The following is a 10,981-nucleotide window of genomic DNA, read 5'->3' on the forward strand; positions in this document are numbered from 1 at the left end:
CAGTGACTGTGGAATGGTGTGGTATGTCCCAGTGACTGTGGAATGGTGGGGTATGTCCCAGTGTCTGTGGAATGGTGTGGTATGTTCCAGTGACTGTGGAATGGTGGGGTATGTCCCAGTGTCTGTGGAATGGTGGGGTATGACCCAGTGACTGTGGAATGGTGTGGTATGTCCCAGTGACTGTGGAATGGTGGGATATGTCCCAGTGACTGTGGAATGGTGGGGTATGTCCCAGTGTCTGTGGAATGGTGGGGTATGACCCAGTGTCTGTGGAATGGTGGGGTATGGCCCAGTGTCTGTGGAATGGTGGGGTATGACCCAGTGTCTGTGGAATGGTGGGGTATGACCCAGTGTCTGTGGAATGGTGGGGTATGTCCCAGTGTCTGTGGAATGGTGGGGTATGTCCCAGTGTCTGTGGAATGGTGAGCTATGTCCCAGTGTCTGTGGAATGGTGGGGTATGACCCAGTGTCTGTGGAATGGTGGGGTATGGCCCAGTGTCTGTGGAATGGTGGGTTATGGCCCAGTGTCTGTGGAATGGTGGGGTATGACCCCCTGTCTGTGGAATGGTGGGGTATGTCCCAGTGTCTGTGGAATGGTGGGGTATGGCCCAGTGTCTGTGGAATGGTGCGGTATGGCCCAGTGTCTGTGGAATGGTGGGGTATGTCCCAGTGTCTGTGGAATGGTGGGGTATGTCCCAGTGTCTGTGGAATGGTGGGGTATGGCCCAGTGTCTGTGGAATGGTGGGGTATGTCCCAGTGTCTGTGGAATGGTGGGGTATGGCCCAGTGTCTGTGGAATGGTGGGGTATGTCCCAGTGTCTGTGGAATGGTGGGGTATGACCCAGTGTCTGTGGAATGGTGGGGTATGACCCAGTGTCTGTGGAATGGTGGGGTATGGCCCAGTGTCTGTGGAATGGTGGGTTATGGCCCAGTGTCTGTGGAATGGTGGGGTATGACCCCCTGTCTGTGGAATGGTGGGGTATGTCCCAGTGTCTGTGGAATGGTGGGGTATGTCCCAGTGTCTGTGGAATGGTGGGGTATGACCCAGTGTCTGTGGAATGGTGGGGTATGACCCCCTGTCTGTGGAATGGTGGGGTATGTCCCAGTGTCTGTGGAATGGTGGGGTATGTCCCAGTGTCTGTGGAATGGTGGGGTATGTCCCAGTGTCTGTGGAATGGTGGGGCATGTCCCAGTGTCTGTGGAATGGTGGGGTATGTCCCAGTGACTGTGGAATGGTGGGGTATGTCCCAGTGACTGTGGAATGGTGGGGCATGTCCCAGTGTCTGTGGAATGGTGGGGCATGTCCCAGTGACTGTGGAATGGTGGGGCATGTCCCAGTGTCTGTGGAATGGTGGGGTATGACCCAGTGTCTGTGGAATGGTGGGGTATGTCCCAGTGTCTGTGGAATGGTGGGGTATGTCCCAGTGTCTGTGGAATGGTGGGGTATGTCCCAGTGACTGTGGAATGGTGGGGTTTGTCCCAGTGTCTGTGGAATGGTGAGGCATGTCCCAGTGTCTGTGGAATGGTGGGGTATGTCCCAGTGACTGTGGAATGGTGGGGTATGTCCCAGTGTCTGTGGAATGGTGGGGTATGTCCCAGTGTCTGTGGAATGGTGGGGTATGTCCCAGTGACTGTGGAATGGTGGGGTTTGTCCCAGTGTCTGTGGAATGGTGGGGTATGTCCCAGTGTCTGTGGAATGGTGGGATATGTCCCAGTGTCTGTGGAATGGTGGGGTATGTCCCAGTGTCTGTGGAATGGTGGGATATGTCCCAGTGACTGTGGAATGGTGGGGTATGTGACAGTGTCTGTGGAATGGTGGGATATGTCCCAGTGACTGTGGAATGGTGGGGTATGTCCCAGTGTCTGTGGAATGGTGGGATATGTCCCAGTGTCTGTGGAATGGTGGGATATGTCCCAGTGTCTATGGAATGGTGGGGTATGTCCCAGTGTCTGTGGAATGGTGGTGTATGACCCAGTGTCTGTGGAATGGTGGTGTATGACCCAGTGTCTGTGGAATGGTGGGGTATGTCCCAGTGTCTGTGGAATGGTGGGGTATGTCCCAGTGACTGTGGAATGGTGGGGTTTGTCCCAGTGTCTGTGGAATGGTGGGGTATGTCCCAGTGTCTGTGGAATGGCGGGATATGTCCCAGTGTCTGTGGAATGGTGGGATATGTCCCAGTGTCTGTGGAATGGTGGGATATGTCCCAGTGTCTGTGGAATGGTGGGGTATGTCCCAGTGTCTGTGGAATGGTGGTGTATGACCCAGTGTCTGTGGAATGGTGGGGTATGTCCCAGTGTCTGTGGAATGGTGGGGTATGTCCCAGTGTCTGTGGAATGGTGGTGTATGACCCAGTGTCTGTGGAATGGTGGGGTTTGTCCCAGTGTCTGTGGAATGGTGGGGTATGTCCCAGTGTCTGTGGAATGGCGGGATATGTCCCAGTGTCTGTGGAATGGTGGGATATGTCCCAGTGTCTGTGGAATGGTGGGATATGTCCCAGTGTCTGTGGAATGGTGGGGTATGTCCCAGTGTCTGTGGAATGGTGGGGTATGACCCAGTGTCTGTGGAATGGTGGGGTATGTCCCAGTGTCTGTGGAATGATGGGATATGTCCCAGTGTCTGTGGAATGGTGGGGTATGTCCCAGTGTCTGTGGAATGGTGGTGTATGTCCCAGTGTCTGTGGAATGGTGGTGTATGTCCCAGTGTCTGTGGAATGGTGGTGTATGACCCAGTGTCTGTGGAATGGTGGTGTATGACCCAGTGTCTGTGTAATGGTGGGGTTTGTCCCAGTGTCTGTGGAATGGTGGTGTATGACCCAGTGTCTGTGGAATGGTGGTGTATGACCCAGTGTCTGTGGAATGGTGGGGTTTGTCCCAGTGTCTGTGGAATGGTGGGATATGTCCCAGTGTCTGTGGAATGGTGGGGTATGTCCCAGTGTCTGTGGAATGGTGGTGTATGTCCCAGTGTCTGTGGAATGGTGGTGTATGACCCAGTGTCTGTGGAATGGTGGGGTTTGTCCCAGTGTCTGTGGAATGGTGGTGTATGACCCAGTGTCTGTGGAATGGTGGGGTATGTTCCAGTGTCTGTGGAATGGTGGGGTATGTCCCAGTGTCTGTGGAATGGTGGGATATGGCCCAGTGTCTGTGGAATGGTGTGGTATGTCCCAGTGTCTGTGGAATGGTGGGGTATGTCCCAGTGTCTGTGGAATGGTGGTGTATGACCCAGTGTCTGTGGAATGGTGGGGTATGGCCCAGTGTCTGTGGAATGGTGGGGTATGACCCAGTGTCTGTGGAATGGTGGGGTATGTCCCAGTGTCTGTGGAATGGTGGGGTATGACCCAGTGTCTGTGGAATGGTGGGGTATGTCCCAGTGTCTGTGGAATGGTGGGGTATGTCCCAGTGACTGTGGAATGGTGGGGTATGTCCCAGTGACTGTGGAATGGTGTGGTATGTCCCAGTGACTGTGGAATGGTGGGGTATGTCCCAGTGTCTGTGGAATGGTGGGGTATGACCCAGTGACTGTGGAATGGTGTGGTATGTCCCAGTGACTGTGGAATGGTGGGGTATGTCCCAGTGTCTGTGGAATGGTGTGGTATGTCCCAGTGACTGTGGAATGGTGGGGTATGTCCCAGTGTCTGTGGAATGGTGGGGTATGACCCAGTGACTGTGGAATGGTGTGGTATGTCCCAGTGACTGTGGAATGGTGGGATATGTCCCAGTGACTGTGGAATGGTGGGGTATGTCCCAGTGTCTGTGGAATGGTGGGGTATGACCCAGTGTCTGTGGAATGGTGGGGTATGGCCCAGTGTCTGTGGAATGGTGGGGTATGACCCAGTGTCTGTGGAATGGTGGGGTATGACCCAGTGTCTGTGGAATGGTGGGGTATGTCCCAGTGTCTGTGGAATGGTGGGGTATGTCCCAGTGTCTGTGGAATGGTGAGCTATGTCCCAGTGTCTGTGGAATGGTGGGGTATGACCCAGTGTCTGTGGAATGGTGGGGTATGGCCCAGTGTCTGTGGAATGGTGGGTTATGGCCCAGTGTCTGTGGAATGGTGGGGTATGACCCCCTGTCTGTGGAATGGTGGGGTATGTCCCAGTGTCTGTGGAATGGTGGGGTATGGCCCAGTGTCTGTGGAATGGTGGGGTATGGCCCAGTGTCTGTGGAATGGTGGGGTATGTCCCAGTGTCTGTGGAATGGTGGGGTATGTCCCAGTGTCTGTGGAATGGTGGGGTATGGCCCAGTGTCTGTGGAATGGTGGGGTATGTCCCAGTGTCTGTGGAATGGTGGGTTATGGCCCAGTGTCTGTGGAATGGTGGGGTATGTCCCAGTGTCTGTGGAATGGTGGGGTATGTCCCAGTGTCTGTGGAATGGTGGGGTATGTCCCAGTGTCTGTGGAATGGTGGGGTATGACCCCCTGTCTGTGGAATGGTGGGGTATGTCCCAGTGTCTGTGGAATGGTGGGGTATGTCCCAGTGTCTGTGGAATGGTGGGATATGTCCCAGTGTCTGTGGAATGGTGGGGTATGTCCCAGTGTCTGTGGAATGGTGGGGTATGTCCCAGTGTCTGTGGAATGGTGGGGCATGTCCCAGTGTCTGTGGAATGGTGGGGTATGTCCCAGTGACTGTGGAATGGTGGGGTATGTCCCAGTGACTGTGGAATGGTGGGGCATGTCCCAGTGTCTGTGGAATGGTGGGGCATGTCCCAGTGACTGTGGAATGGTGGGGCATGTCCCAGTGTCTGTGGAATGGTGGGGTATGACCCAGTGTCTGTGGAATGGTGGGGTATGTCCCAGTGTCTGTGGAATGGTGGGGTATGTCCCAGTGTCTGTGGAATGGTGGGGTATGTCCCAGTGACTGTGGAATGGTGGGGTTTGTCCCAGTGTCTGTGGAATGGTGAGGCATGTCCCAGTGTCTGTGGAATGGTGGGGTATGTCCCAGTGACTGTGGAATGGTGGGGTATGTCCCAGTGTCTGTGGAATGGTGGGGTATGTCCCAGTGTCTGTGGAATGGTGGGGTATGTCCCAGTGACTGTGGAATGGTGGGGTTTGTCCCAGTGTCTGTGGAATGGTGGGGTATGTCCCAGTGTCTGTGGAATGGTGGGATATGTCCCAGTGTCTGTGGAATGGTGGGGTATGTCCCAGTGTCTGTGGAATGGTGGGATATGTCCCAGTGACTGTGGAATGGTGGGGTATGTGACAGTGTCTGTGGAATGGTGGGATATGTCCCAGTGACTGTGGAATGGTGGGGTATGTCCCAGTGTCTGTGGAATGGTGGGATATGTCCCAGTGTCTGTGGAATGGTGGGATATGTCCCAGTGTCTGTGGAATGGTGGGGTATGTCCCAGTGTCTGTGGAATGGTGGTGTATGACCCAGTGTCTGTGGAATGGTGGTGTATGACCCAGTGTCTGTGGAATGGTGGGGTATGTCCCAGTGTCTGTGGAATGGTGGGGTATGTCCCAGTGACTGTGGAATGGTGGGGTTTGTCCCAGTGTCTGTGGAATGGTGGGGTATTTCCCAGTGTCTGTGGAATGGCGGGATATGTCCCAGTGTCTGTGGAATGGTGGGATATGTCCCAGTGTCTGTGGAATGGTGGGGTATGTCCCAGTGTCTGTGGAATGGTGGTGTATGACCCAGTGTCTGTGGAATGGTGGGGTATGTCCCAGTGTCTGTGGAATGGTGGGGTATGTCCCAGTGTCTGTGGAATGGTGGTGTATGACCCAGTGTCTGTGGAATGGTGGGGTTTGTCCCAGTGTCTGTGGAATGGTGGGGTATGTCCCAGTGTCTGTGGAATGGCGGGATATGTCCCAGTGTCTGTGGAATGGTGGGATATGTCCCAGTGTCTGTGGAATGGTGGGATATGTCCCAGTGTCTGTGGAATGGTGGGGTATGTCCCAGTGTCTGTGGAATGGTGGGGTATGACCCAGTGTCTGTGGAATGGTGGGGTATGTCCCAGTGTCTGTGGAATGATGGGATATGTCCCAGTGTCTGTGGAATGGTGGGGTATGTCCCAGTGTCTGTGGAATGGTGGTGTATGTCCCAGTGTCTGTGGAATGGTGGTGTATGTCCCAGTGTCTGTGGAATGGTGGTGTATGACCCAGTGTCTGTGGAATGGTGGTGTATGACCCAGTGTCTGTGTAATGGTGGGGTTTGTCCCAGTGTCTGTGGAATGGTGGTGTATGACCCAGTGTCTGTGGAATGGTGGTGTATGACCCAGTGTCTGTGGAATGGTGGGGTTTGTCCCAGTGTCTGTGGAATGGTGGGATATGTCCCAGTGTCTGTGGAATGGTGGGGTATGTCCCAGTGTCTGTGGAATGGTGGTGTATGTCCCAGTGTCTGTGGAATGGTGGTGTATGACCCAGTGTCTGTGGAATGGTGGGGTTTGTCCCAGTGTCTGTGGAATGGTGGTGTATGACCCAGTGTCTGTGGAATGGTGGGGTATGTCCCAGTGTCTGTGGAATGGTGGGGTATGTCCCAGTGTCTGTGGAATGGTGGGATATGGCCCAGTGTCTGTGGAATGGTGTGGTATGTCCCAGTGTCTGTGGAATGGTGGGGTATGTCCCAGTGTCTGTGGAATGGTGGTGTATGACCCAGTGTCTGTGGAATGGTGAGGTATGGCCCAGTGTCTGTGGAATGGTGGGGTATGACCCAGTGTCTGTGGAATGGTGGGGTATGTCCCAGTGTCTGTGGAATGGTGGGGTATGACCCAGTGTCTGTGGAATGGTGGGGTATGTCCCAGTGTCTGTGGAATGGTGGGGTATGTCCCAGTGACTGTGGAATGGTGGGGTATGTCCCAGTGACTGTGGAATGGTGTGGTATGTCCCAGTGACTGTGGAATGGTGGGGTATGTCCCAGTGTCTGTGGAATGGTGGGGTATGACCCAGTGACTGTGGAATGGTGTGGTATGTCCCAGTGACTGTGGAATGGTGGGGTATGTCCCAGTGTCTGTGGAATGGTGTGGTATGTCCCAGTGACTGTGGAATGGTGGGGTATGTCCCAGTGTCTGTGGAATGGTGGGGTATGACCCAGTGACTGTGGAATGGTGTGGTATGTCCCAGTGACTGTGGAATGGTGGGATATGTCCCAGTGACTGTGGAATGGTGGGATATGTCCCAGTGACTGTGGAATGGTGGGGTATGTCCCAGTGTCTGTGGAATGGTGGGGTATGACCCAGTGTCTGTGGAATGGTGGGGTATGGCCCAGTGTCTGTGGAATGGTGGGGTATGACCCAGTGTCTGTGGAATGGTGGGGTATGACCCAGTGTCTGTGGAATGGTGGGGTATGTCCCAGTGTCTGTGGAATGGTGGGGTATGTCCCAGTGTCTGTGGAATGGTGGGGTATGTCCCAGTGTCTGTGGAATGGTGAGCTATGTCCCAGTGTCTGTGGAATGGTGGGGTATGACCCAGTGTCTGTGGAATGGTGGGGTATGGCCCAGTGTCTGTGGAATGGTGGGTTATGGCCCAGTGTCTGTGGAATGGTGGGGTATGACCCCCTGTCTGTGGAATGGTGGGGTATGTCCCAGTGTCTGTGGAATGGTGGGGTATGGCCCAGTGTCTGTGGAATGGTGGGGTATGGCCCAGTGTCTGTGGAATGGTGGGGTATGTCCCAGTGTCTGTGGAATGGTGGGTTATGGCCCAGTGTCTGTGGAATGGTGGGGTATGTCCCAGTGTCTGTGGAATGGTGGGGTATGTCCCAGTGTCTGTGGAATGGTGGGTTATGGCCCAGTGTCTGTGGAATGGTGGGGTATGTCCCAGTGTCTGTGGAATGGTGGGGTATGACCCAGTGTCTGTGGAATGGTGGGGTATGTCCCAGTGTCTGTGGAATGGTGGGGTATGACCCACTGTCTGTGGAATGGTGGGGTATGTCCCAGTGTCTGTGGAATGGTGGGGTATGGCCCAGTGTCTGTGGAATGGTGGGGTATGTCCCAGTGTCTGTGGAATGGTGGGTTATGGCCCAGTGTCTGTGGAATGGTGGGGTATGTCCCAGTGTCTGTGGAATGGTGGGGTATGACCCAGTGTCTGTGGAATGGTGGGGTATGTCCCAGTGTCTGTGGAATGGTGGGGTATGACCCCCTGTCTGTGGAATGGTGGGGTATGTCCCAGTGTCTGTGGAATGGTGGGGTATGTCCCAGTGTCTGTGGAATGGTGGGGTATGTCCCAGTGTCTGTGGAATGGTGGGGTATGTCCCAGTGTCTGTGGAATGGTGGGGTATGACCCCCTGTCTGTGGAATGGTGGGGTATGTCCCAGTGTCTGTGGAATGGTGGGGTATGTCCCAGTGTCTGTGGAATGGTGGGGTATGTCCCAGTGTCTGTGGAATGGTGGGGTATGTCCCAGTGTCTGTGGAATGGTGGGGTATGGCCCAGTGTCTGTGGAATGGTGGGGTATGTCCCAGTGTCTGTGGAATGGTGGGTTATGGCCCAGTGTCTGTGGAATGGTGGGGTATGTCCCAGTGTCTGTGGAATGGTGGGGTATGTCCCAGTGTCTGTGGAATGGTGGGGTATGGCCCAGTGTCTGTGGAATGGTGGGGTATGACCCAGTGTCTGTGGAATGGTGGGGTATGTCCCAGTGTCTGTGGAATGGTGGGGTATGGCCCAGTGTCTGTGGAATGGTGGGGTATGTCCCAGTGTCTGTGGAATGGTGGGGTATGACCCAGTGTCTGTGGAATGGTGGGGTATGTCCCAGTGTCTGTGGAATGGTGGGGTATGACCCAGTGTCTGTGGAATGGTGGGGTATGTCCCAGTGTCTGTGGAATGGTGGGGTATGTCCCAGTGTCTGTGGGATGGTGGGGTATGTCCCAGTGTCTGTGGAATGGTGGGGTATGTCCCAGTGTCTGTGGAATGGTGGGGTATGATGCTTTTCTCTGGCGTTCTGCCCCACCCCTGCTCCAGGGCCTTGAAGCACAGTTACTCGGAAACGTGGTGAGGAAAGAACGGCCTGAACTCGAGGAGCAGAAAGATTCGCTGGTGATGAACATTGCAGCTGGCAAGAAGAAACTCAAAGAACTGGAGGACGAAATTCTCAGGTAAGAGGTTCAGTCTGATCCTGCAATGGCAAACGTGAAGGAGTTCATCAGATTGAGTTGCCCCAGGGGATGCTGGTCACTGAATGGAGAGTTGCAACCAGACAATTGGGCTGACTGGGAGGGAGACCAGTTAGAGGCTCGCTCTGCTGATCGAAGGCGGAACCAGTTCATGGGTGCTGTCCTTCCCAGGCTGATGCTAGCTCAACAGTAAACTGCTTCGAAGGATAGGATGGGTGATGGTAATTGTGGTGGTGATGGAGGAGGGTGGGTGTGGGAGGTAGGGGGAAGATGTCCCACTTCTCTCGATCCTGAACCTCACGTTGTGAGGTGGACGCTCTGCCCAGGTGCTGAATTTCAGGCTGAGGGTCCTTGTTTCCTGTTCTCTCCAGGCTGTTGAATGAGGCAACGGGCTCACTCCTTGATGATGTGCAACTTGTGAACACACTGCAGACCTCGAAGGTGACTGCCACTGAGGTTGCAGAGCAGATCGAGAGCAGTGAGACCACGGAAGTGAAAATCGACTCAGCTCGAGAGGTTCGTACACACACATTCACCAAACTCAACCCGACTCACATCGGAAAGGGCACAGTTAACCTTCACCTTTCTGGGTCTAATGTAAACTTTTTATTGCAAAAGCCTGCTTAAGTCCTTAGCAGATGCATTTCCACGTGAAATGAGTACAGAATGGTGTGAACCGAGATGGTAGATACAGACTCCTCCTGGCTGCCTGTTAAACTTGAAGGCTATCAGTACAAGACACTCATTGATCAATCCAAGTGGGAGTTCAGGAGAAACCTCTTTAGCCAGAGAGCAGTGAAACTCACCGTCACACGGAATGGTCAAGGTGAATGGTATGAAAACATTGAAAGGTGGGGGGGGGGGGGTGCAGGAAGGATATTCTGAAAGGGGGTATAAAGAGAGGCTTGAAGGAATCTTGACTGAAAGATAAATATTCCTGAAGAAGGGCCTGTGCCCGAAACGTCGAATCCCCTGTTCCCTGGATGCTGCCTGACCTGCTGTGCTGTTCCAGCAATAAAGTTTCAACTTTGATCTCCAGCATCTGCAGACCTCACTTTCTCCCAGATAAATATCAACACAAACACAGTGAGCTGAAAGATATGCCAGATTTGAAAGTATCCCTGTCCTTTTCTCCTTCTCTTCCTTTCTCTCTCAGCCTACCCTTGACTTTCTGCCCCGTTTTCAGACACTCAGCTCTGGAGCTAACATAGAGATGGATGAGGCTTTCAGAAAGCTCTCCCTCGGCTCTCTGTGTGATATGTTGTATCATTAGGACAGCTCGATGGTTTACTCCATGGCTTCTTGTGTACCCTTTGAGGGGAAGGTGTTCCTATCCGGTGTCCAGCTGCTTGGGTTCCACTGGGTATCTATGTGACCAGTGAGACCAGTCTGTTTCTGAAAGGTGCTGCTGTCAATAGGACAGGACGTGACATGACGTTTTGGGTAAATTATGGATGAAGATTTCCTCGACGTGTCACTCTGTCTGACATGATTTTCAAAGGGGCCACTCAACTTTTGTTTAATTTGGGTTGCACCACAGGCAGTGATCCTGACTGAACTTCTCCCAGCACCCAAAGCCAACATGTCAATTCCTAAGTTACGTTTGCAGAGAGTCCTTGTAGCATTTTCTTTTGACCATCACGATAGAATGCCACAGGCTGTCACTTTCTGACAAGATTTGCTTTGAGTGTCAGACTTTATGGCGAGGTGACCATCTCATCGCAGTTGTGACTGTCTCGGGGGGGGGGGAGATTGAGTGAGCCCTCAGCCTCTGTAGTTCTGTCCAATCTCCAGCTGCTTCTCAAGGCCACTTGAGCTTCTTGACATGATATAGTCCACGTCTCACGTGGGTAGACTATGCTGATGGGTTTTATAATACAAGGCTAAAACAGAAAACCCTACAAGACTCAGCAGGCCTGGCAGCTGCAGTGCACAAAGAGAGAGAGAGA

The 10,981-nt window shown here is 53.6% G+C and overlaps 2 protein-coding genes across 2 annotated transcripts in view; one reads left to right on the forward strand and one right to left on the reverse strand.

Moving 5' to 3' along the window:
• The window catches only part of dnah2 (dynein, axonemal, heavy chain 2), a 380,569-nt gene extending 370,910 nt beyond the window's left edge, over window positions 1–9,659 (forward strand). The window contains exons 72-73 of the mRNA XM_087982834.1: window positions 8,881–9,014; window positions 9,404–9,659. Coding sequence (XP_087838960.1) covers window positions 8,881–9,014; window positions 9,404–9,659 — 390 coding nt within the window. The remainder of the gene's footprint in view (window positions 1–8,880; window positions 9,015–9,403) is intronic.
• Window positions 9,660–10,729: 1,070 nt separating this feature from the next.
• The window catches only part of LOC122548040 (disks large homolog 1-like), a 501,907-nt gene continuing 501,655 nt past the window's right edge, over window positions 10,730–10,981 (reverse strand). The window contains exon 14 of the mRNA XM_087982835.1: window positions 10,730–10,915. Within this exon, the coding sequence (XP_087838961.1) occupies window positions 10,730–10,915 (186 nt within the window). The remainder of the gene's footprint in view (window positions 10,916–10,981) is intronic.

Source organism: Chiloscyllium plagiosum, unplaced genomic scaffold (assembly GCF_037043375.1).
Source record: "Chiloscyllium plagiosum isolate Xiang-an unplaced genomic scaffold, Cpla_swu_hap1 HiC_scaffold_44, whole genome shotgun sequence".
In the NCBI taxonomy this organism is placed as follows: Eukaryota; Metazoa; Chordata; class Chondrichthyes; order Orectolobiformes; family Hemiscylliidae; genus Chiloscyllium; species Chiloscyllium plagiosum.